Source organism: Leopardus geoffroyi, chromosome B3 (genome assembly GCF_018350155.1).
Source record: "Leopardus geoffroyi isolate Oge1 chromosome B3, O.geoffroyi_Oge1_pat1.0, whole genome shotgun sequence".
Taxonomy (NCBI): Eukaryota; Metazoa; Chordata; class Mammalia; order Carnivora; family Felidae; genus Leopardus; species Leopardus geoffroyi.
In genome coordinates, this window is record NC_059337.1 from 64,506,762 (window position 1) to 64,531,481 (window position 24,720).

Sequence of the window (24,720 nt, forward strand, 5' to 3'; positions counted from 1 at the left end):
TGTGGGTTTTTGTGTTTTGTTTTTGTTTTGGTGCTTCTGAAGACAGATTTTATAGGCAGTGAATCTATTAAAATTTAGTTTTTAAATTCAAGTCATTTTATTAAAAGTACAAATTATACAACCATAGCTCTTCTTTAGGGATTCAGGTTTAGCTTGCAAATATTATTCTTTTTATAAGCCTAACATGTTTCACCAAGCATTTTTAAGGGACCTTGAAAAATGTTTGGTTAATTTGAATAATGGTAATTAAGTACTTCCAATGGTTTTAAACTACAATTATGAATTTTAAATTTTGGATTATTTTTAAATACTTAAGATGCCTTCCTGAATTCTAAATGGTTTTTATAATAGTACATTGAAGTTATAAACAGTTACCATTATTTTAGAAGTTCCAAAACTATGATTAAACTTAGTAAGATTTCAGTTTAAAAGCACAAGTCTAAAGCACTTAATTATATATTCCAAATCAAAGTTTCAAGACTATCGTTCTAATATGCTCTAAAATATTATAGGGAGACAAAATCCCCAAATGCTCAGATTCCTTCCTAATAAAAAAACACTAATCCTAAAATGTGGACTTCTCCTTTTCTGTATTTACCTGTAAATTTTTCAAAGGTTTAGGATACACATTCCCACTGAAGGAAGACCACTCCGTCCCGGTGAGATCTCTGCCATCTTACTCACTGGCCTCCTCACTGGACTACTCCTACTGAATTCCCAGTAGGGCCTGGGAATCACTGAACCCTGTATTGCAGTTATGATGGCACAGTTTTTAAAAGGGAAAGAAGGCATTGCCTTGCGGGCGCGCACAGTGCACATACCAGCCTGATTCCTCAGTGTGTCGATCAAACGTGGTAGATCCACCTAGCTTCACCATTGGATTGGATTCTGCATTTCTTTGGCTCATAAAAGAAATATTCTTTCCACGTATTTCTAAAGATATGCAAACTTAATGGGATCTTACTATTGTTTGATATTCTTAGGATGGCACCCTTCTCATGGAATATCCCGAATGCCATAGATCCTTAAACATGATCAATGATTGTATTTTGGATTGTTCACATGGCTTTGTCTGACTTGCCATCACAACTTACAAGGTCCATCTACTGAGCCCCTTAGGCACATATGTTACCATTTTTCACATTACTGCTTTTAATTATCATGACAATATATCTGAATATTCATTCCCCTTCTAACTTACAGCACAAATTGTTTATCCATTACTGGAATCACTTTAAAAGAGAGGGGCTCCTCTTTTTAAGTTGTTTCAGTGGGAGTCCTCATCTCTTGGGCATGGGCAGGAAGCCTTTTACCCCTTCACTTCATAGAGGCCACCTGTGCTGGGACCTTTCCACGCTGTTGGCTTCCCACTTCTCCTTCTGCAAAGGACTTCTCCTTCTTTCCACAAGCCATTTCAGTGTGGGCTACATGGAAGGTCACCACTGTCACCCTTCCAAGGTGATAATATGCATACAGCTGCACACATCAAGTTGGTTTTTATCCTATGGCCAGAAAGAGAAGAAAACATCTGGGAGGGGGGTAGATTTAGCAAATACTTCCACAGATAAGAAGTTGTTTGGTTTCTGTAACAGAGGCTTTTATTTCCCTTAACCACAGCCCTACCTATAAGGATGCCTTGGCAAAGAATTCGCCAGGGCTTTGCCTGAAGATCTGCTATTTTGTAAGGTAATGTTTGTGGGTGCAGTTGGGACTTGTGGAGCGGGCGGCAATGAAAGACTGAAGCAAGGGGTGTTAGTTTTTTCCTCGTGCTCCCCACCTATCCTGTCCTGTCCGTACATCACCTCTGGGAGACTGGAAAGGGCAGTGCTGTGTGCTGGAGATCCCTTATTGGAGCAGTGTTTTTCTAGCATGGCTGAGCTTTACTATTTCATACCAGCCTTTTCTTCAGTCTGATAGCATTTTGATATCAAATGGCAGTAGGGAGAGATACAGAGATAAGGAAGGATCTCTTCTCTTTTTCATTTTTATTCCTAATTATAAAAGGAACACAGGTCATATTAGAGCATTTTGAAAATACAGAAGAGAGGGTAACTTTAGTAATAGTTATTCATATCCCACCCCACATTTTGGGATATTTCCTCTGTCCTTTTTCTAAGCAGATTTTTTTTAACATAGCTGAGATCAAAATACATATAGAATTTTGTGTCCTATATTTTTCACTTCATATCATAGGAATCTTCTTCCGTCATTAAAAACTTTTTGTAGACAGTATTTTTAATGGCCATATAATATTCTGAGATCTGATAGAGTGTAACTTACATGTGCACTACCCTGTCTTTGGACATTTGGTCTGTCTGTAGCTGTGCTCCTTCTAATTATCTGTGACACACATGCTGGTGCCTAAATCTTTGTCATGGCTTTTTCTGTTATGATTCGCCCCTGCTATCACAGCATGCTGGTGTGCAGGGGCAGAGGACTGCCAGCAGGTGGTTTTCTTCCCATCCCCCACCCCCTCATATTCTGTATATAGAATATATATTCTGTGTTCCCAGGCATGTAGAAGGACAGGCCAGCCTCTGTGTCTTCCTCATTCCTCTTCATGGGGAAGAACCCACCAAAGCACGAGTCCTCGGCTGCAGTTTTGGATTGTTTTTTTTTTTTTTAACTCCCACCTTTTAGGTACTGGATAACAGAATTCTGGATCATGTTTAAAATGGATGCCAGCTTAACACACACGATGGAGGAGTTCCAGGAACTGGTGAAGGCCAACGGGGAGGAGCTACACCGCCGTCTGATTGACACGACCCAGATGTGAGTGTCTGGGTTCGGGCTCGCCTTTCCAAACCACCCCCCCTTTTGGGCCGCCTCTGACAGCTGCTCTTGGCCCACTCGCAGAAGCCCCTCACACAGGCTCAGACTGCATCTGATCAGCTGAAAAGTGAAAAGACTGACATTTAATAGGAAAGCAGATAAAGCTGTAAGTGACTAATATCCAAGAGCAGAAGAAAAAAAAGTCCCAGTGGAAAAGAAATCAGGTAGCAAGGTACTGACTAAAATGCACCCAGGTCCTGAGAAACTGAAAGCACCTGCCTAAGCTTCCGCAGCAGCACATGCCTCAGGTGTGGGCCCTTGTCAGTGAGGAAGGGGCGGTGCAAAAATGCATTGAGGGTTTCTAACCTGTATGGGTGTCCACGACAGACGCTTAGACTTGCAGAGATGGGAAGGCTCACAGGAATATTTCAGATCATACCTTGGATTTCCTATCTATGAGATTGGCCCACTCTGGAAGCAGGAGAGCCTTTCCTAAGTCAGGGAGAGGACCATGCACACACACACTGCATGCTAAGGTTTTCTCAGTGTGGCCACTTTGTTTTGGAATAATACACATCCCTGGAATATAGACTTCTAGGATTGAAGCATATTCTGGAGATCATTTCATCCAACACCCCAGGAAATGGAGGCTTGGCAAGGTCATTTGGGGTCACACAGTTAGTGGCAGAGCCGAAGCAGGACTGTGACAGCCCTGGCAATGTGCTGTCCCATAGCCACACAGAAATGACTTCATAATCACATTTCACGGCCCCAAATATTTTTCTGTATGACAGTTTGGATTCACTGTACTTCTCTGCTTAGAATTTACAACTTGAGAGATAAAATTTCAAAGAGTGGTGCCTTGGTGGCTCAGTCGGTTAAGTGTCAGACTTCGGCTCAGGTCATGATCTCACAGTTGCTGGGTTCGAGCCCCATGTCGGGCTCTGTGCTGTCAGTGCAGAGACTGCTTCAGACCCTCTGTCTCCCTCTCTGCCCCTGCCCCACTCACACACTCTCTCTCTCAAAAATAAATAAATTTTTAAAAAACTTAAAAACAAATTTTTTTAATATAAAATAAAATTTCAAAGTAACAGTGCTCTCTTTTTAAAGTTATAGAACCTGGGGCATAGGGCAGTTCTCACACCCCAGTGTCTTCGTCCCAGTATGTACCTAGCTGGCTTTTTTCTACCAGGATTTCCCACAGTAAGTTCTTTGGGAAGTAGTCAGTAGGATAGTGCCTGACCAGATCTGCTTGAGAGATAGTGAGTGAAGCTTCCCTTTTGCAGCACATCTCACCCTGTAATGTGTTCATTAGCCAACGGGGCTACAGAATCTGTAGCATTTCCCAGACTCATTTAAGCACAGAACCCTTTGTCAAGAGACAAGGTGCTCCTAAATACCAGTTTGGGAAACACAGATCTTCACCCTGCTGCCTCTCAAAATATGGCTGCTTCCTTCTGCTAACTTAGTGAGGGAAATTGAAACACACCGATCGATTATAAGAAATTATAAGAGTTATAAGAAAATGTGGGGATTGGGGGGGCAATCTAGGGTTAGCTAGGCTTCCTTGGTCATTTCAGTGGCTGGGAATATCTGAGGGAAATGCCACAAGTCTTCTCAGAGTGACCACACATTCGTGCACGATTCCCTGAAGCACAGCTTCTCATCTCTGTGGTTCTCTGCGCTCTCCTGGCACCAAGGCTGAGATCTCCAACCCAAAGAGAGAGTCCCCATCACCCTAAGGAGAACGAAGGGACACATGGAGGGCATGGAGACAGCAGACATGCCAGGGGACAAAGGAAAGCAAGGATGAAAGGCCAGGAAACTGTGACCAATGCCCGAGACTGTCTTTCCCACGGCCTTAAAGTAGACACATTCTACCCAGTTCCCCTTGACATGCTCAGAAGGTTTGTTGAAAACAAGCAAGGCCTTCCTTGTTGGTGCCCTAGAAAAAAAAAGTTGATTTGAGGAAAGTGTTAATGCTTTGTTTTGGTCGAAGACAGTTAGCTAATGGTGCTTTGTATATTCTTGTAGATTTACTCGAATTAAAAAATAATTCTGATCTATTCTTTTTCCCCATCTTCTCCCTTTCATGTTTGCCCACAAAAGCAATGCCCGTGACTGGTCCAGGAAACTGACTCAAAGGATAAAATCAAACACCAGCAAGAAGCGTAAAGTCTCCCTGCTCTTTGACCACCTGGAACCAGAAGAGTTATCTGAGCACCTCACGTACCTTGAGTTCAAGTCCTTCCGGAGGATATCCGTATGTACCCAAGGGGCGGGAGGAAAACTTCCCTGTGCTATTTCAGAAAATAAGCAGAGCAATTCAACAGCTCATCTGCCATCTAACCCTGGAGTCCCTCCACCCCTCCAAAGCTCAGGCTTTCCCATCAGACTTTGTAGAGTCTGGAAAACGAGTACACTAGAAATTTCTTTGTTTCTCCGCTGTGTTCCTCACCTCCTGTCCTCCATGCCATCCCACCACTCACTCAGGTGACACTTCTGTGGGCACAGGTGACACCCTGCACGCATACATAGACAAGTATACACACGCACGTGCGCGCACACACACACACCTTACCCTTGATAACCATTAGGCTTCCAGATTTTTATTTTTAAATTTTCCTTCAAAAAAAAAAAAATGAGGATATGTACTTACAGAGTTTGATTCTAGGATAGGCTTTGAATAGCTCTGGGAAATCCTGAAATAAAGTATATACTAATTTTCTAGCCCAGGATATAGCCGAGTTCTTGACAGAGTGCTGACAGGGCCCAGCAGTCACCCATGATTCTAGAGATAAACCATGCTGACCCAAACCTTGCTCCTTAAAACTCCCTATGTGATACCAAAGAACGCTGGTTCTGTACAAGAGAACTTGTTGGCATGTCAGATGCCAACAGACCCTCGCTGGCCAATATGCTTTCCTGAGAAATGACACCTGTCGTCCACTTTGTGTCCACCCCTGCCAAAAGACAGTCTTCAACTTTGCTCTAAAAATACAGACTACTTAGTTGCCGGATGCGTTTCTTAGAATGACCTGTGTTCCCCAGATGAGGGGACAGGCTGCTCAGAAAGTGGCCTAAACAAGGTCACTCGGCCTGTTAGACCAGGGCTGGGGCCACATGACTCTTTGTCACTCAGTGCCAACTTATTGAGCCTGCTTGTGTCTGGAAGGAGAACTACAAACCAGGTTACAGTTACTTCATCTTTTCTCCCATGCTGCTGACATCGTCCCGTTTACACACAGCCGAGCGGCCATTCAGCCAGCCCCCCAACTCCCATGTGGAGACAAGCCTCCAAGCACTGATTCACTGGCAAACCAACCCCCACCCCCCACCCTGAGAGAACCACAGGCCCTGACTGGGAAGCTCCTCCCGGGGAGTTTCCATTTGGCAGTGCCTCCCGTGTCACAGGGAGGGACACTGAAAAGAGCCATTTATCACATGGGGAATCTGAGCTGTGCCAGGCCCCAGCTGGCGCCGTGGCTCCAGCAGGCCTCCGGGATGTCTGCACGATGCCAGTGCTCAGACCGGCAGAGGCAGAAGAAACTGCTGTTGAACTAGGACTCTGAGCTAGTGCTCTGCCGGAGTTGAGACCACGTTCTATTTGCAAATGAAAACATCAGTTTAAATTTTTATTTCTTCGGGTGGCATGATGCCTTCACAGAAGAGGACTTGGGGGATTTTGTTTTACCTACACAGTTCTAAGCAGTTTTCCCAAACAGTAGTGTCCCTCCAACATAGAGGGAGGGAAATTTCTCTCTGCTATGAACTGAGTGTCATTTGCTATTTCCTGCTTATTATAGTACTTATGACAGTACTAATTATGTTAAAAAAACAAGTGGATTCAGTGTTATAGAGAGAAGGGTATATGAATGTATTCACTGGAATGAGTCATGGGAACTTTCTCTCAGAACCAGTAAGATTGCTTATGTGTCCCTCTTTTTTTTTTTTTCATGATTGATTGATTGATTTAGAAAGGGGGAGGGGGAGCCCATAGGGGGAAGGGCAGAGAGAGAGAGAGAGAGAGAGAGAGAGAGAGAGAATGAATCCTACGCAGGCCCCACAGCTCTCAGCGCAGAACACTGCGTGGGACTCAAACTCACAAACCCTGATATCATGACCTGAGCCAAAACCGAGAGTCAGACGCTTAACTGACTGAGCCACCTGGGTGCCCCAACTTATGTGTCCATCTTGAATACTTTTGGTCTGCTCTTATTTTTCCACCCATCAGCAATCACAGCACAGCAAAATGGGGCTCAGCTAATTTGCATGTATTTGGTTTAGGTTATGAGTTTTTCTCATCAGTGTATTGCTTACAAGTCAGGCAGGACTACGGTTCGTCTACTGAAGTAACAACCCCCCCCCCACCCCCACCCCGCCCAATCTCAGTGGTTTAACAAGGCAAGTTTATTTTTTACTGACAGTAGAAGGCTAACGTGGGTCAGCAGGGCCTCTGCGGATCCCAGTCACTCAGGGACCCAGAAGTAGGAGGCTTCATCTTGACACGAACTTCTGCCATCTCTGCGCCATTGGAAAGGCAACGTGGCACATCATTCACTGGCTCTTATATCTTTCCCTCAAAAGCCCCATCACTTGCACCCAATGTTCTCCTGGCTAAACCGTGTCACATCTGATTTCAAAGGGGAGTTCAGAAGCAGAGAGCTCAACATCCCTGGGAAACCGCACCAAAAGCTTCCACAGGCCTGCTAGAGCAGAGTAGACAACTCGTCCCTCGTGGTCATACTATCTGAACAGAGGATGGTTTGTGATAGGGACAAGATAGCTGCAATCATTGGTTAGACAGCGATCTCCTGACACATTTCCAGTTTCACATAAGCTGTTCACCGTCAGCCATAGTCAGTACCTTTGTCCACTTGGAAAACTGTGGTCACTATGTTGTAATAGCTAAGCAGGTTTCATGTACCCCACTCACGTGGCCTCTGCCCGAGCTGATGAGTTGAAGGAAATCCAAACAGGTTTGTTTCAGCATGAGGTTAATAATTACCCTGTCAGTAGCACCTCACGTGTGCAGCGCTCTGAAAAGGTAAAGTGCTTTCACACATTGTTGTGTTCATAACAATTCCGTGACATGGATAGGCCAGATTTTATTCTCCCATCTTTTTAAGACGGTTGTTTATTTTTGAGAGGGAATGAGAGCGTGAGCAGGGGAGGGGCAGAGAGAGAGGATCCGAAGCAGGCTCTGTGCTGACAGCAGAGAGCGTAATGCAGGGCTCAAACTCACAAACTGTGAGATCATGACCTGAGCCGAAGTCAGACGCTCAACCAACTGAGCCACCAGGCACCCCTATTATCCCATTTTTAAGTTAAGAAACAGTTGGGGGTGCAGGGGAGGAGAAAAAGATTTTTGTGAGAGGATTATCTGCTCGTCCCCTTAATTTCAGCAACAGAGCTGGAACTAGTACAGATCTTACTCAAGTTGAAAATATCGTTACCTCGAAATGCACGTAATACATCTAAGCTGTCAGCATCATAGCTCGGCCTAGCCTACCTTAAATGTACTTGGAGCACTTACATTAGCCTACACTTGGGCAAAATCTGATGCAAAGCCTATTTGTAATAAAATGTTGAATATCTGCTATAGTTTATTGAATACTGAAAGTAGAAAACACTGGTTATGAGTACAGATGGTTGTAAGCAGATCAGTTGTTTACCCTCCTGATCACACGGCTGCCTGGGAGCTGCAGCTCGCTGCCCAGCATCACAAGTTTTGTACTGCATATGGCTAGTCTGGGAAAAGGTCCAGATTCAAAATTCAAAGTATGGTTTCTTGCGAATGCATATGGCTTTTGCAACATTGTACAATAAAAAAAAAAAAAATCCGAAATCAAACCATTCTAGGCAGGGACTGTCTATACTGAGATTTCTGTTCTATATTCTTTAGAATTTAGAAGGGACACAATCAGTAGCTACTCAAATACAGTATTTGGGTTAACTAGTGTGTGTACACATCCACTTATGCCTGATCACTTTTGATGGAGAGAGGCCATGCTGTGGGTAGAGTAAGAAAGATTTCCTTCCCACCATTCTCATCAGCCAAGTGGAAGACATGCAAGAAGACGAGAGTTCCCCTGTCCTGTAGAATCAACTGAGCAGAGGTGATGTGCCCCTCGGATCTCCCAGAATACCAGAGGCAGTCCTGATGGATTTCTTTTTCTCCAGTTCTCCGATTATCAGAATTACCTTGTGAACAGCTGCGTGAAGGAGAACCCCACCATGGAGCGGTCCATTGCCCTGTGTAACGGCATCTCCCAGTGGGTACAGCTGATGGTTCTCAGCCGCCCCACCCCGCAGCTCAGGGCAGAAGTCTTCATCAAGTTCATCCAGGTGGCTCAGGTGAGTGACTATAGTTAAGAATTTTGGTCTGGGCAATGAGCTAAAGAATCCCCTCTTTCCTCCAACCTAGTCTATCAATTAGGGCTGCTTTCCTCTCCTAAAGCATGGTGGAGTTTATGTGCCTTGAACTGTTCCCAGATTTAGATATGATTTGTCTCTTTCCCACATAAGGGCAGTATGGTGAGGACCATACATACTATCTCAGGGGTCAGGATACAGTTTTAGATGTTTAGATCTTTTAACATTTTCAGAAGATGCTTACGAGCCTACATCGTTGCCCCCAGTCTGGCCCACACAGCAAAGGGAAATTTTCCAGGATTTCCTGGAGCTGGACCACCTCAGTTCTTAGGTCTTTGAGCCCATATCGTGTCGAATGGCTGCGTTTAATGTCTGAGGGCAGAGTTTAAGCATTTGATAAGAGGAAAACAAGGTAGTAGGAACACATAAGTGAAATTCCCAAGATTCTACCTCCTTTCCCAGTTACTGTCTTGAATAGACACTGACATTGCACAGAAAAGACAGTCTTTGTCCTTAAAAATACAAGTCTGGTTATTTAGGATCAAGGATATAAAATATTAGCTCTAGGTGGTCAAGACCAGTGCTTCTCAAAGTCAGTACATGGCCCACCTACTCTGATATTAACTAAATGTTTATCCCTAAGGTCAGCCGTAGATCCCAGGAATCCAAATAGCTGTGCTTGGATCCAGAAATCTTTGGGTTAAACAAGTACTTTGGGCGGTTCTTAGAAACCACTGATGTAGAGGATGGTCTGCAGATCCAGTGCAACACAGGAAGATGTGACACCGTGCTAAATTTGGGACCTTTGGTCTGAAATTAAGCCTAAGGGGGAAAGTGGTCCGACAACTGCAACACCTCATTGCTAGGCTTTGGTATTAGGAAGACTCGCAGTAGAATTGAGAGGCGTGTAACTGACATGTATATTGACTACTCTCATCTCTTTTGTGTCACAGAAGCTCCACCAGCTACAGAACTTCAATACATTGATGGCTGTGATAGGTGGGCTGTGTCACAGCTCAATCTCCAGGCTGAAGGAGACAAGTTCGCACGTCCCACATGAAATCAATAAGGTCAGTGCTACTGGCTTCTCCGGGGCCCCTTAGTACCATTCCCAGGACGAGCATCAACATTTCCCCCTTAAGAGGCAACCCAGAGAGCCTTTCCGGGGCACATCACCCTTTGTCAATTAGGCAAACTGCCAAGGAGGCAAACCCCAAGAAAACCCATAGGATGGGAACGACCCAGGTCTGAGAGTCACTGTGATTCAGTCTGGGCTCAGCGTTACACATATTCCAACTGATCAGTTGAAAGAATGTGTGTCTCTCTCCTGCACTCCTATGAATATTCGGAGTCACCGTCTTTAATACTCTCTTCCTCCAGCAACTTGTTCCAAAATGTTTTCCTAAATAGTGCTTCAGCTGACTGTAGTTCAGTTTGCATGTGAGACGTGTACAGCGAGCAACACATTAGAAACCTACCTATTGAAATCCCATGGAGAATGACATTCTGGATAGTTGAAAATGACCTTTTCAGGTGCCACTTTGTAATAGATAGTGTTTTGTTGAGGAGTATTTTTCTTAAATGTCCTATGCACTTTTCTACATTCTTTAGATGTTACAAAACAGACTTTAGCTCTTTATAGCATAGGGCTGTTGTGATGAATACAAACCACTCAGACACACTGGAGATAAGAATGAAGCTCTGGTGTGGACCAGATTAACTGCTCTTTTGAGCATTTCCATCTTGTGGGAGAGGACCCCCTTACTAACTTCAACCCCAGGCCTCCCAAACTGCATGGACAGAGACTCTTCTTAGGGAGACATGCCTGTGTCTCATTGCCCCCTTTTTCCCAGGTGTTCAGCCTCCTTCTGGGGAGTCTCAGATTCATCATCCCTGCTCTCACCCCACCCCCACCTCGCAATTTCCTACTAGTTCTGCCAGAACTCGGTGGAACCACTGAAAAGGTTCTTCATGTCTCAGAAGTCACAGAGGGAGACAGTCATGGAGATTAATATGCTCTTGTGCTGTTTCACTTACAAGATACACCTTGCTCCTCTTAGCCTTGGGTCCCTCCACAGCAGTGCTTTCTTGTCTGTAGCTGCTTGACCCTCAGGGTGGTCTGCCGCCAGACTTAAATCAAGTATCCCCTCATCCCCTAGTAGTTTATTTCACCTTCTAAGGAGAACAAAACTATCTCATTTTTGCTGCTAGTCTCTCATCATGTGAGCACTGTTGGGTCAGAGGTGAGGAGGAGGCTGTCTTGCCAGCTCATTGTGAATGGGGGAGGCTAACTTCAAACCTCAAATTCTTCACTGAGGAGAAATGGTACTTCTTAGGCCACAATTTTATTAAAGGAATTACCAGCAGTGTTTAAAATATTTTGTGCTGTAACATAATTAGTGGTCTTTACTTTCCATCTTTGCCTGTGAGGAAGCCGGCCATCATGCATGGGGATTGGGGTTCTGCAGACTGCCACCTTGAACCAGGCATATTTGACAAGAACACCAGAGGTGGCTGCTCCCTTTTTATGCTGTACAGACCTGCCCTTTCCTGGGCCGGAAGCCCTAATGAAGAGCTCCCCGGGGCCTCGGCCTCACCTTGTCACATGCCTTCTGCTGGAAATTGGTCTATTGGTTCAGTCTCTGGTTCAGGATTTCAGTCTGTGAGTGGAACGTCACCTGCTTCCTTGACGTAGGCCTGTTCTGAGAACCGCTGAGAGAAGGCCCACAGAGGGCAGCGTAAGTCAGACAAACGCACAATAGACCACTGAAGCTCCCAGCTGTTCCCCATGCCTGCGACGGTCAGCACTTCCAACATCACATTCCACACGCGTCTCTGGAAGCATTCAGAGGATACTAGGGAGGGGAACTGCATGGCGTGGGGACAGAGGTCAGGGGGACACTTACTCTCTGCTGTATATTCTTGGACCGTTTTCATTTTTATCTCAGGTTTTTATCTTTATGTTTAAATTTCAGTATAAAAATAAGACCTCACTTAAAATTTCCCAGTTAGATAGTACAATCAAGTAAAGCATACTTTGTGTGTGTAAATACACTCTGACATTTGAAATCAGCTAGACTTTTTTAAATCTGGGAGTCACAGTCTGTAGCTTTTAGCGCATCACCTCCCGCCTGACAAATTAGGGATGGGGTGAAATAGTGGGAGAGGCTGAGAGGAAACAAGGTGGCCTCTGCGGACAGTACACCCTGCCTGGTGGGCACCTGTGAATGGGTCTCTTCTGTTTTGTAGGTTCTGGGGGAGATGACCGAGCTCCTGTCCTCCTGTAGAAACTATGACAACTACCGGCGAGCCTACGGGGAGTGCACCCAATTCAAGATTCCCATCCTGGGGGTGCACCTCAAGGACCTCATCTCCCTGTACGAGGCCATGCCCGATTACCTGGAGGATGGGAAGGTGAACGTCCACAAGCTGCTGGCTCTTTATAATCATATCAACGAACTGGTCCAGCTGCAAGAGGTGGCCCCACCCCTGGAAGCCAACAAGGACTTGGTGCACCTGCTGACGGTGAGGCTCACACGGGAGGCAATTACTGAGGGCTGTCCGTATGCCACACACCACTCTCTGCGCCTTACCAAGTATTAGCTCAGTTCATTCTCATGAAACACAATGGAGTAGGTACTACTGTCATCTCCATTGTTTGGACATGGATACTGAGGCATAAGGATATGACGTGTCAGAGGACCACACGTGAGTAAGCAGCAGAACCTGGGTTCACACCCAGGTGGTAGGACTCCAGAGGTTATGCTCCTGAGCAGTATGCCCTCCAGAATCCTAGAATTGTTTCTTGTCCCCAGCTACAAAAGCAATCCTCAACTTTCTGGGAGGAAGGAAGCTGATAACAAATTAGGATACAAAACTTCGTAAGAGTTAGGGATAGTGTATTCTCAGTTACAAAAGGGTAAGGCAGTGAGTAAAAAAAGCAAACAAAATGGAGGCATTCGAGTCAAGAATAGGTGAACACATGTGGTGGTGCAGGAGCCTACCTGCATGGTCAGATAAACTCCCTTCCAGAAGCATGATTCTGTAGCTCACCACTGTGTGACTGTGGGCATGTAACTCTAAATCTGTTTCCTCCTCTGTAAGTCAGAGATTATTCTCTGGGATAACTTATAACTTCTCAGTTCTAAAATTATACAACTTTTTATCTGTATTTTTGTAGAATGGAGTAACTGTTACAGCCTCTTCCTCCCTCACATCATGATTCTGATAGAGCCCCAGGATTCACAGCCAGCTGGGGTCTAATGTTAGCCCTTTTGCTAACTGGCCAGATGACTGGCAGGCCTTGGCCTTAGACATTGTCTGTTAAAAAGATGTACCAAATCTTAACTTTCTTGGATCACAAATCATGTGATGAAAACCATGAACTTCCCAGAAAAATAGACACGAGTTCTGGACCTCTTGAAGCCATCCGTAGACTCTAGGTTACAAACAAGATTAGTTATATGAAACTGATTAACTCTTAGTATCATTTTATAATACCTGTTGTCATTTAAACTGGGTTGTTGTAGAGAACAAGTGAGGTGTGGACCATCTGACCACATAGGGCCTTCTGCCTAAGCTCTAGATACAGGCTTAGATATTAAATCAGATCTTAAAAGAGGACATCTTGAAACTTCTCCAAAATTTAAAACATTTTAATAAGAAGGAGCTAATGTTTGCCTTATTGCAGTACCAAGTGTTACACCCTCTAAGCTTTGTGAATTTTAAAAACAAAGAGCCTAGAAGAGTAAATAAACAACAGGAGAGGAGGAGGTACCAAGAAAGAAACCCATCAACCCTGGGAAAGGCAAACAACATCCTAGCAGTTAACCCTGTTCTGCTTTGATCTGCAGTTGTCCTTAGATCTCTACTACACTGAAGATGAAATCTATGAGCTGTCCTATGCCCGGGAACCAAGGAACCACAAAGCCCCAGTGAGTTGTTCATATTTTTATGCTAAGATTGCTGCATGTAACAGGTGCTTTACAAGTTGCTCATCGAGCTCATCATCTTAAGGAACAAATCTTTATGTGATAAGTACTGTGTTTCCACTCTGCCCAACCTTGTGCTAGGCACAGAGAAAACTTCACCATATGTACAAGTAATTCTTGGCCAGAAAGAGCCTGCAGTCTACTTGAAGGGATGAGACTAATACAGGAACTGTAAATATATGCCCTAAGCACATCCAAATGACAGGTGCAGTGAGTCAGTGGTTTACTGAGGAGGGAGATGGTGTCGCGGGCCATAGTGACATCTCCTTCCTATTATAAAGTATCCTCACATCATTCATTACTCTTCTCTGATTTTTTGATGATAAGTATATACTACTTAGTAAAGCCATAGAGATCATCCTGTATTCATCTGGGTCAGAAAGGACAGTCTCCTGGGTCTTTTGACCTCTTGTGCTGACAAGTCCTCACAACAGTGCAGTCCTGGTGCTGCACGGAAGGATCTACACAGGTTGTCTCGCCCCACCTCCCGTACAGGCAGGTGAAAATTTCAGTTTTCCTTGTGAAGGACCAGAATTCCCCTGCAGTCTCCAGGGAAGCTGCCCAGTCCCCAGATAGTACTCAGGGGAGAGAGTTATCCACACATAAGAAATTCAATTTGTTCAGGTGGCTACATGATACTGTCTCTACAACCGAAAGATCAAGTTCTAGCTCCTACTCTAATGAAAGCTGTTCACTGAAAATACTTAGCAGGTTCCACTTTCAGGGTGTTAGAGGCATTTCCATGGAAAGGGTACCTTCCCCCATTTGGGTCAAGTCTCAAATATTTAGGAATGGATTCCATCTCCCCTTGTCCAGGCCTCAGGCTTTCTTCCTTGTGTTATCCTGCCTTTTAGCTGTTTTTCTCCTCATCCACATCTTTATTAACCAGTAAGTAGAGAACAGAGAGGAAATTTAAATGATCCAGTCTTTTGCTGACAGTTTGACAGAAAGTCTAATGGGTAAGTTTAAATTATCTGTAGATGGAGATAATATACGTGAGAAGCATTTTGTCAGCTATGAAGCACAACAGTTGTTATTAGCCAGGATTAGAGCTCAAGATTTCAGTTTCACCGGCTCTCAGCTCCTGGCCCTGGCACATAGTTGAGGGCTGTCCATAGACGCAGCCATCAGGTAGTGGGCAAGGAAGTTGCTGCTGGTTGTAGTGCTTTATAGTCACAGGGATTTCTCTGAATATTTCATTTCAGCCACTAACACCTTCAAAGCCCCCAGTAGTAGTGGACTGGGCTTCTGGAGTATCTCCCAAACCTGACCCAAAGACCATAAGCAAGCACGTCCAGAGGATGGTGGACGTAAGTACAGCTGTGCTCCGGCAGACGGAAGCAAGGCACATCAAACTGGCATAGTTCTGTATGCGGCCTGGGGGACACGGTGGCAGACGCGCAAAGGTGGGAAACCTGACACTTGTTCCTAGCGCACACCTCATATTGTGCCTGCAGGACAGTTCATAGGTTACGTTTTGCCAACACGCTTTGACCTCCTGTTGCGGGGGGGTGTGTCTCCTCTTAGAGACCAAGCAGGAGAGCATAGCCGTGGATTTGGGGGCAGAGAGGTGGTAGAAGGGTTTTGGTAGAAATAAGGATAATAAGGAGAATCTAATACTGCAAATTTGGCCCTCCTGATTCTCTTCATGGTTAACTTCTGAGGAGAGTGTGTGTCTATATTCATCCTTATGGACCAATCCAGCATAACAGAAAAGTGAGAGCCAGTACGTGTCAGAATAATTAGTAGAGGACTACAGGGCAGGGAGCACTTGCAGCTGGGCTGTTCACAGAAGCAATGGAAGGGGGGCAGAGCAGAGGGGACACCCCTGTGCAGTGAGCTAGGAGCACGCAGGCACCGGGCAGACGGCACGATTGGTACACTAATGGACCTGAGGGAACCGTGTCCTCTCATTCAGGCTGAGGAGAGGCTTTTACCAGATGCTCAACCCTTTGTCATTTGGCTAAAGGGAGAAACGATCGGTTTCGCTTTGGTAATCACCAGAGAAACTCCTTTTTTCACAGTCGGTCTTCAAGAACTATGATCATGACCAGGATGGATACATTTCTCAGGAGGAGTTTGAGAAGATTGCCGCCAGTTTCCCCTTTTCCTTCTGTGTGATGGACAAAGACAGGTGAGGGTCTGTGTATGGAATATGAGGCTTTTGGTGCTAAGGGAGCAATCATCACATGAATGCCTGTCTGGTTTTGGTTCAGATCACAACAGACAATAAAAAACACATCTGTGTTAAATGTCTCAGAACTGAAAATTTCATAAACCTGCCAGTTTAGTCAACAAGAAATAAGAAAAACTTTAGTCTTCCTTCTGGCTACAGATTATGAGAAACAACTATTTATTAATACCTTGCCTATTTTTCTGAAGTTGATAGAAGCTCTCTTGGTTTTCTGTGTGAAATCAAAGGTATGGCATGTGGGTTCCAGTTATAGGTCATGTACTGTCTAAAGGCAAACCGCAGCATAAGGTATTTCTCTCCCTATATGCAGTTTCCATTTCTTTTTTCAAGTCTTAAAATTTGCTAGGAAAACCTGCTTTGGCCAGATAACACCTCTGTAGAAGTGGATACTACCACGTCACCTCTTTATTACATGCTGTCCATGTATCGCTATTTAAGAGGGCTCATGGAAGTAATCCTCAGTCCTATGTGCTGTACTGCCACGCAAGGATAGAAACAAAAGTGAGGGGTGCCTGGCTGGCTCAGTCAGTGGAGCATGTGCAGCTCCTGACCTTGAGGTAGTGAGTTTGCGCTCCACGTGTGGTATAGAGATTGTTCAAATAAATCAACTTAAAAAAAAAAAATTAAAAACAAAAAGCAAAACAAAAAAGGTGAGTTTCTAAGGTTAGAAGCCAGTCTCGCTACCTCAGACCCTACTCACACCTGGTCTGTCGCTCGCTGGCAGGGAAGGCCTCATCAGCAGAGAGGAGATAACGGCCTACTTCATGAGAGCCAGCTCCATCTACTCCAAGCTGGGCCTGGGCTTTCCTCACAACTTCCAAGAGACCACCTACCTGAAACCTACTTTCTGTGACAACTGTGCTGGATTTGTAAGTTGTTCCTAGAGTGCTTCAGGTTGAACTTGAAGAGGGGTATGAGATGGTATGAATGAGCTTTAGGCCAGGCACAGACCTCATAGCCCTTATCAACTATGCCAGCTTAGAGCCTAAGCTCTAATAACCTTGTTCTCAAATGGTTTGATGCATGGTTAACTTGAATTTAATGTTACCATTTCTTCCGGATATTGTTTTTACCTCTGGTGCATGAGGCTTGGGACAAATGGTAAGGAAATGTTATATTTGGGACATACTTTTTAAGTAATTATATTCAGATGCTGTTTCCAATGTTAGAAAAAAAAAAAAAAATAGGAGACCTCCCTGCTCTTCCCCCTTCAAAAGGAACTGCTGTTAAGAAGCCATGTAGCTCTGCCCCTCCTCTGTCCCAGCCCTGTCCAACCTAATCCCTGACCACAGAATTCTGTATACTTGTTCTTTAGTTTGGAGTTCTGAGAAACCTGTTTATTCTTTGATCCATCTACTTCAAGCCTCAGGAAGGCCTAGACCATAGAGGTGTCTGGGTAGCTCAGGCTGTTAAGCGCTCGACTTCAGCTCAGGTCATGATCTCACAGTTTGTGAGTTTGAGCCCCTCATAGGGCTCGGTGCTGACAGCTCAGAGCCTGCTTCGGATTCTGTGTTTCCCTCTCTCTGCTCTTCCCCCACTCATGCTCAGTCTCTCTCTCCTTCAGAAATAAACATTAAAAAAAATTTTAAAAAAGAAGGCCTAGGCCATAAGTCCACACTACTGAGCTTCTTGAGAGCATGAGACTGTGATCACAAAATCTTCGTGTTTGCAGTTTAAGGTCAGGAGGGTTAAGACAGGAGATAAACAAGGCTTTCCTTCCTTGAGGAAGAGAGCACAATGAGGGAAAATAAAGAATGGGTATCAATGTCTCGCCTAATACCAGATTGATGAAGGATGTATAGTATGCTCTAACTGTCTCCTATCTTGTCTCATAGCTCTGGGGAGTGATCAAACAAGGATACCGATGTAAAGGTAAGGCTCAGTTTTGTGGATTGTCTTGCTTTTTCTGGTCTTTGACGCTCTCCTAATAAAGCATTTTTTACCCATAGTAGTTGTCCATTGAATCCACAACTTCTCAGTGCAGCTTACAGCCTCATCCCCAAACTGGCTTCCCTAGAGCACCGAGAGTGACTGCCACCACAGAGAAGAGGAATGCCTGGGTGACCGGTTATAAAGCTTCCCCTTGCAAGGTCCTCTCTCTGTGTGGGTTGTTCTGAAAACAGAGATCGCTGGTAGGAGAGGCTTTCATATGGCCATGAAAAGGTGGGTCCCTAAGGAAAGGCACTTTGGGAATGGAAGTGATTACCAAAGGGCCTTGCCAGTTTTCCTTTTATCAGTAGGTACCTCAGGGCCTAAATGTCCTTCCTTATGACTAGAAAAATTCAGGAGTGGACAGGAGACTTTTACTGCAAGGAAGAAAGAGTAAGACCTAAGAGCTGGGAGCCTTTAGGGGGTCTCCTTCAGGTAGGCAGTATATGCAGGATGACTAGGACATGACTTGTCTCCAAGACAGTGGATGCTGCTTGAGACTCATGATAAGGGCTACAGCAAGATGGTGAGTTGACCAAATACGACTACTAGGTTCATTAGGAATAGCAGGTGTCCTAGCTCCAGACTAGGACAGGCATGTGTGACAAGACAGCCCTGCATGAGTGTGGTTTTGAGACTCTGGAAAAGAAAGCCAAAGCCTTCCTGACTAGGCTGTCTTGTCCACAGACTGCGGGATGAACTGCCACAAACAATGCAAAGATCTGGTTGTGTTTGAGTGCAAGAAGCGAGCCAAGAACCCAGCAGCAATAACCGAGAACAGTACCCCTGGAGGGCCAACATCCAGCCTTTGCTCACTGGGAGCCAAAGACCTGCTCCATGGTAAGGAGACACTGAGAACATTCCTCTTGGAAAGTGAAGTGGGGAAGGGTAAAGTTTTCGGGGAGGAAAGATGACCTTTGCCCTTCCCATTCTTAATAGAAACCACCACAGACACCATTGTGGAAGACAGATTTTCAGAGGTAAACATCATCTTTAGGGACCACAATTCTGTCACATAAAATACAAATTTTGATGGGAGAAAGGTGGCAGAGAGCAGCATGAAGGTCTGGGGCCTATTAAAGAAAAGTTAAAAGATGGAGATACAAAATATCATCATCCAAAACGCTCCTCCAAAAAATACAGGGTTGTTACTTTAGGATAAATACAGTAATTTAAATATTCTGATACTTCTGTTAATTACAGTTTTGAACTTTATTTGGGTAAAAATTTAGTGTTAAATTATGTCCTCTAGGGGAAAGATCCTTATAAGGTTTCTAGTATTAGAAATTTTTTTGTTGTCCAGAAGCCACGTTGAATTTGTACACTATCCAGGCTGAGTCCTGGGCAAGGGTGTTGGGTGGAAGAAGAAAACCAGAATGATTCCTCTCTCCTTTCCAACCAGTATCAAACAAAGCTAGAACTTCCCTATGCTACTCCCACTATACAAATGGGTCCCAAAGAAAACTCCTACCTGCTCCTGTAATAGGACCAAACCTTGAATGCTGAGAGCTCCCAAATCCCAGGGTCCACAGAAAATATTTATGGACTGGGACCCCTGGGTGGCTGTCGGTTAAGCATCGGACTCTTTATTTCAGCTCAGGTCATGAACTCACGGTTGGTGAGTTCGAGCCCCACATCACCTGGGCTATAAGAGTGGATCCTCCTCAGGATTGTCTCTCCTCTCTGCCCCTTCCCCCTCATTCACATATGCTCTCAAATAAAAAGAATTTTTTTTTTTGAAATGTTTACTTAATATTCATAGACCGTTTCTCTTGCACTGAGGCAGGGACTTGAGCTTACGTGCAGAAACAAATCTTCTGGGCAGCCTTTGTGCAAATAGAAAAATGCCTGTTTCTCTGGGTAGATGCAGCCTGGCACCAGTGGCTCTGGTAGCCTTTATCCCCTAAAGAGGGTGCCTGCAAATGAGTCCACTTTGGGCCTAGAATAAGAAAGTTGTCAGTTGAGTCTGTTTTTCTGACTAGAGTACCAACATGCCACGTATCTTCCTACAGCACCTGAGGAGGGACCTTTCACATTCCCTAATGGGGAGGCTGTGGAACACAGTGAGGAAAGTAAAGATCGGACCATCATGCTCATGGGAGTGTCCTCACAGAAGATTTCTGTTCGGCTGAAGAGGACTGTCGCCCACAAGGCCACCCAGACAGAATCCCCGCCTTGGCTTGGCAGTGAGCGTCCCTGTGGCCCCTTTGTGCTCTCTTCCCCAAGGAAGACAGCCCAGGATACTCTGTATGTGCTTCCTAGTCCCACATCTCCTTGCCCCAGCCCAGTCTTGGTCAGAAAGCGGGCTTTTGTCAAGTGGGAGAATAAAGAATCCCTCATAAAGTCAAAGGAGGATCTCCGTCATCTCAGACTGCCAACCTACCAAGAGCTGGAACAGGTACCTTCCTTTTCTTTTCTTTCAGACGCCGAGAGAAGTGGGGCTAAGCCAGGGAAGAGCGCTGAAGACGCTGACCAGGTTGATTACTCGTAGGATAGAGCCACAAAAGAACAGAAAGGATTCTGGCTTTCTTTCAAACCAGTGGAGGCCCTGGCTCACATTACATGAGTAGAACGAGACCTACAGGGCTCCCTGTATGCCAGAAAGGTACCATTTTAAAGTGTTGGTGCCAGGCCCAAAGTGTGTTCACAACAGCCTCCTTGAGAAAAACCAGTTTCTACTGGTCAGCTTTACTGTGCTGACACCACACCCTTTTTCTAGATGAAATTAAATCCTCCTCCCCTAGAGGTCTTTGTTAACCTACTCATCAGGATGTTTTGGGACTTTTACGGTTGCCTAAGCATCTCCCCAAAAAAGCATGTAAGCCTTCCTCTTAATATAAATGAGCAAGTAAATACATCTTGTACATCTTGTAATACCTTGATCTTGTAAATACATTAGACAGTATCTGGCAGATACACAGCTGTATATAATGTATAAACTGGTAACTGTTATAGTACCAGGAGCTTCCTTTTTTTGGTTAGGCTTAGGAGGTCCTAATTATAAGATGCCCCACAGAGAAAAGGGCATAGTGCAAGAAGAGGATAAGGAAAAGGACAACAGGCAGTTGTTCAAAAAGAAGATGTTAGTAATTGGCTGACAGGATTGAGTATTTGGAGTCCAGGGGTCATGGTGAGGGCTGGCTCAGGTTCCTACTAAGGATGCTTAGATCTAACATTATCACTCACTTTATTAAAGGTTTTCTTTTTTCCAAAACATCCAGGTTGGCCATGTGTTTTTGGAGGCCTATCAGTACAAACCCAAAATCAACATCCAGTAGCTAGAATTCCTTAAATAATTCTATGTAGTGAAATTGCCCAAAAGGGCCTCAGAATTCCCTACCTTGTCCTCAGTGTTGTTCCTTCCCTGTCAAAGACTCCTAGAAAATGAAATACAGAAACATTTGAAGAAACAAGTTAGATAACATATGGGAAACTCTTGGTGCTTTGAACAAAGAGCGTAATGTTAAGAGGAACAGATGAAAAAATACCAGGTTTTCTAGATGAAAGGTATTCTCTTGCTCAGAATGTTTTAAGACATGCTTTAACTTACACAAACCCCTTTCTCTTTAGGGGTAGAAACTGCCAAAAGCAGCTTACAAGAACTCTGGTCTTGGGGACAAAGACTTGTGATTCTAGTCCCAGACATTTCTTAAACTAGCTGTTAAAACTGCGCCTTACTTGCTCTTGTGTAAAATACAAGGCCAAGAATCCATGCTCTCTACGACTTGCTGAAGATTGTGAATAATTACTGTTATCGTCTGACACATTACCTAGCACATCGCTAGCTAATTTTTGTTGAGAAACAACTCATTGTATGCAAATCACCCAGAAATTGCCCACATTTGTGGGGAGGGAGTCATCAATCTGATATAACAACACTGGATTCCAAGTCCGAAGACAAGAGACGTCATCATGGCAGCGGGAGTTGTACCTTTTCACTCGCCCCTTTATTTACAACAAACTGGTTGTTCATAACCAAACAAAAAGTGACTGCGTTACGTACCCAGGAGGCTTTTTAAATAGGTGGACAGGACCTCAGAGGGGGGCTTTGGATCCAAGGGAACTGGTGACCCTGCGTGCCTGTCTTGCCATGATCAGGTGAGAGCACTACTGGAGAGTGCAAACCAGGGTGGACATGCAAGGAAGATAGAGAAGTGGAGGTCCTGCCAGCCAGGGGGGCGTTTGGAGGCGTCCTCCCTCACAGAGGACAGGGAAAGCACGAGTGGTGACTGGCTGCACAGGCTGCATTTGGAGGGACCCTTTTCTCTCCAACAGCGCTCAGATTTCTAAACAGGGACCTCCAGGACTAGGGGGAAAGAGAGGAAAGAGGCAGGCGAGAATAACAACGGGCACTGAAGGAACACATTCGCCGCTGCCTCCCTTGGGGTTTCAGCAGGTTTGCCCACGGACCTCCAGGAGCACCCCCACTGGAGGATCCCCTCTCATGCCACGGGCACCCCTCCAGCACTGTGTACACCAACTTTTTTAGCACACACTCCCAACTACACCACCAAAGTCAGCTCAGGTAAAAAGAAACCCAAAACTTGAGCTACAGCATGTGGCCACCTTAGGAAAAACAGAAAGGATTTAACTGCCTATCTGTTGAACTGTAACAAAATCAACAAGAAAAGTGTGTGCTACTTCACATGTGATGGCAGAGGCACGTTTCATCGAATACTCTGAGAAATCACAGTATATTCCAGCAACCAAACTCAAAGGCGTGGAATATTGGGATCTTAACTGATCAAGAATTCAGAATAGTTGTTATGAAGAGATTCAACTCAGAAAGCTAATTCAATAAACCAAAGAATAAAACTAATGAACAGAAGGAGTTAATTAGCACAAAGACTGAAATTTTTCTGAAATTTTTTTAAAAACACCAGACAGAGATTCCAGAGCTAAAGAATTCAATGAGATACAGAATGCAGTAGACTAGAAAGCTTAGGAAATCAGATCAAGAGCTAACAACTTAGAGGATAGGAATTTAGAAATGATTCAGAAGAGGCAAGAGAACTAAAAAGTGAAGAAACCCTGCAAAAGCTATCAGATATAATGAGAAAACTGTAACAGGGCTACCAGAAGGAAAAGGGAGAGAGAGCATATTTAGAGAAATAACAGCTGAGAATGTCTTCAACATGGAGAAGAAATTGGAGAACACAAGTCCAAGAAGCTAATGGACCACTCAATTAATGTACAAAGACCTTATTCAAGACATTATAAGCAACTGTCAGAAGTCAGTGATAAAGCATCTTAGAGACTGGAGAAAAAGGAGAAACCTACAAAGGAAACCCCATTAGCTGTCAGGTTTCTCAGCAGACACTCGAAGGCCATGAGAGAGTGGAATGACAAAGTAGTAAAAGGTAAAAACTGCCCATCAAGAATACCTTTCAGTCAACTCACCTTTCAGATACAAAGGTAAAATGCTTTCTCAGACAAAATGTGAAGGAACTCACCACCATGAGACCCGCCTTGCAAGAAATGCTGAAAGTAGTTCTCCAAATTGAAATGAAAAGATGCTAATTAGTGACATAAAAGCAAATGAAAGTACATAAAATTCCACCAGTGATGAGAAATAAACAGAAAACTGTGACTATATTAGAATGGTGTATTCAACCTCTTAGAGTATAAAGGCCTCAGGAAAGGAGCATTAAAGATAACTATAGCTACTATAATTTCTCAATGAATTCACAGTAAAAAAAAGTTGTGACATAAATATAAAAAGGAAGGAATAAAAAAGTAGAACCTTTATAGGTAAACAAAGGCAATAAAAAGGACCAAGGGGCACCTGGGTCAGTTGGTTAAGTGTCTGACTTCGGCTCAGGTCACAATCTCGTGGTTCGTGAGTTCAAGTCCCGAGTCAGGCTCTGTGCTAACAGCTCAGAGCCTGAAGCCTGCTTTCAATTCTATGTCTCCCTCTCTGCTTGCATGCTGTCTCTCTCTCAAAAATAAACACATATTGGGGTGCCTGGGTGGCTCAGTCGGTTAAGTGTCCGACCTTACCTCAGGTCACGATCTCACGCCTTTTGGGTTCAAGCCCCGCGTTGGGCTCTGTGCTCACAGCTCAGAGCCTGGAGCCTGCTTCCAGTTCTGTGTCTCCCTCTCTTTGCCCCTCCCGCACTCACACTCTGTCTCTCAAAGTTAAAATTTTTAAGATAAAAAGGACCATTTTATTTATCATTTATACATAAGTCACATGGTAACCACAGAGCAAAAAAAGACCACCACAAAACATTAAAAAAAAAAAGACTGCAAATCACCACGGAAAAATCACTTTACAAAGGTAAATAGAGAGGAAGAGAAAATGGAGATATAAAACAACCAGAAGGCAAATAAGATGGTAGTGGTAAGTCTTTACCTAAGAATAATCACTCTAAAATATAAATGGATTGGTTTCATCAATCAGAAGTCACAGAGTGGCTCGATGGTTAAAAAATAAGACCCAATTCTATGCTGCCTAAG

The 24,720-nt window shown here is 44.4% G+C and overlaps 1 protein-coding gene across 1 annotated transcript in view; it reads left to right on the plus strand.

Moving 5' to 3' along the window:
* Positions 1 to 24,720, plus strand: part of RASGRP1 (RAS guanyl releasing protein 1) — a 79,449-nt gene that overhangs the window by 47,603 nt on the left and 7,126 nt on the right. The window contains exons 4-16 of the mRNA XM_045450075.1: positions 1,624 to 1,686; positions 2,641 to 2,772; positions 4,882 to 5,035; positions 8,956 to 9,129; positions 10,101 to 10,217; positions 12,397 to 12,672; positions 14,001 to 14,081; positions 15,344 to 15,448; positions 16,163 to 16,272; positions 17,057 to 17,201; positions 18,168 to 18,204; positions 18,949 to 19,101; positions 20,274 to 20,659. Of these exons, the coding sequence (XP_045306031.1) occupies positions 1,624 to 1,686; positions 2,641 to 2,772; positions 4,882 to 5,035; positions 8,956 to 9,129; positions 10,101 to 10,217; positions 12,397 to 12,672; positions 14,001 to 14,081; positions 15,344 to 15,448; positions 16,163 to 16,272; positions 17,057 to 17,201; positions 18,168 to 18,204; positions 18,949 to 19,101; positions 20,274 to 20,659 (1,933 nt within the window). The remainder of the gene's footprint in view (positions 1 to 1,623; positions 1,687 to 2,640; positions 2,773 to 4,881; positions 5,036 to 8,955; positions 9,130 to 10,100; positions 10,218 to 12,396; positions 12,673 to 14,000; positions 14,082 to 15,343; positions 15,449 to 16,162; positions 16,273 to 17,056; positions 17,202 to 18,167; positions 18,205 to 18,948; positions 19,102 to 20,273; positions 20,660 to 24,720) is intronic.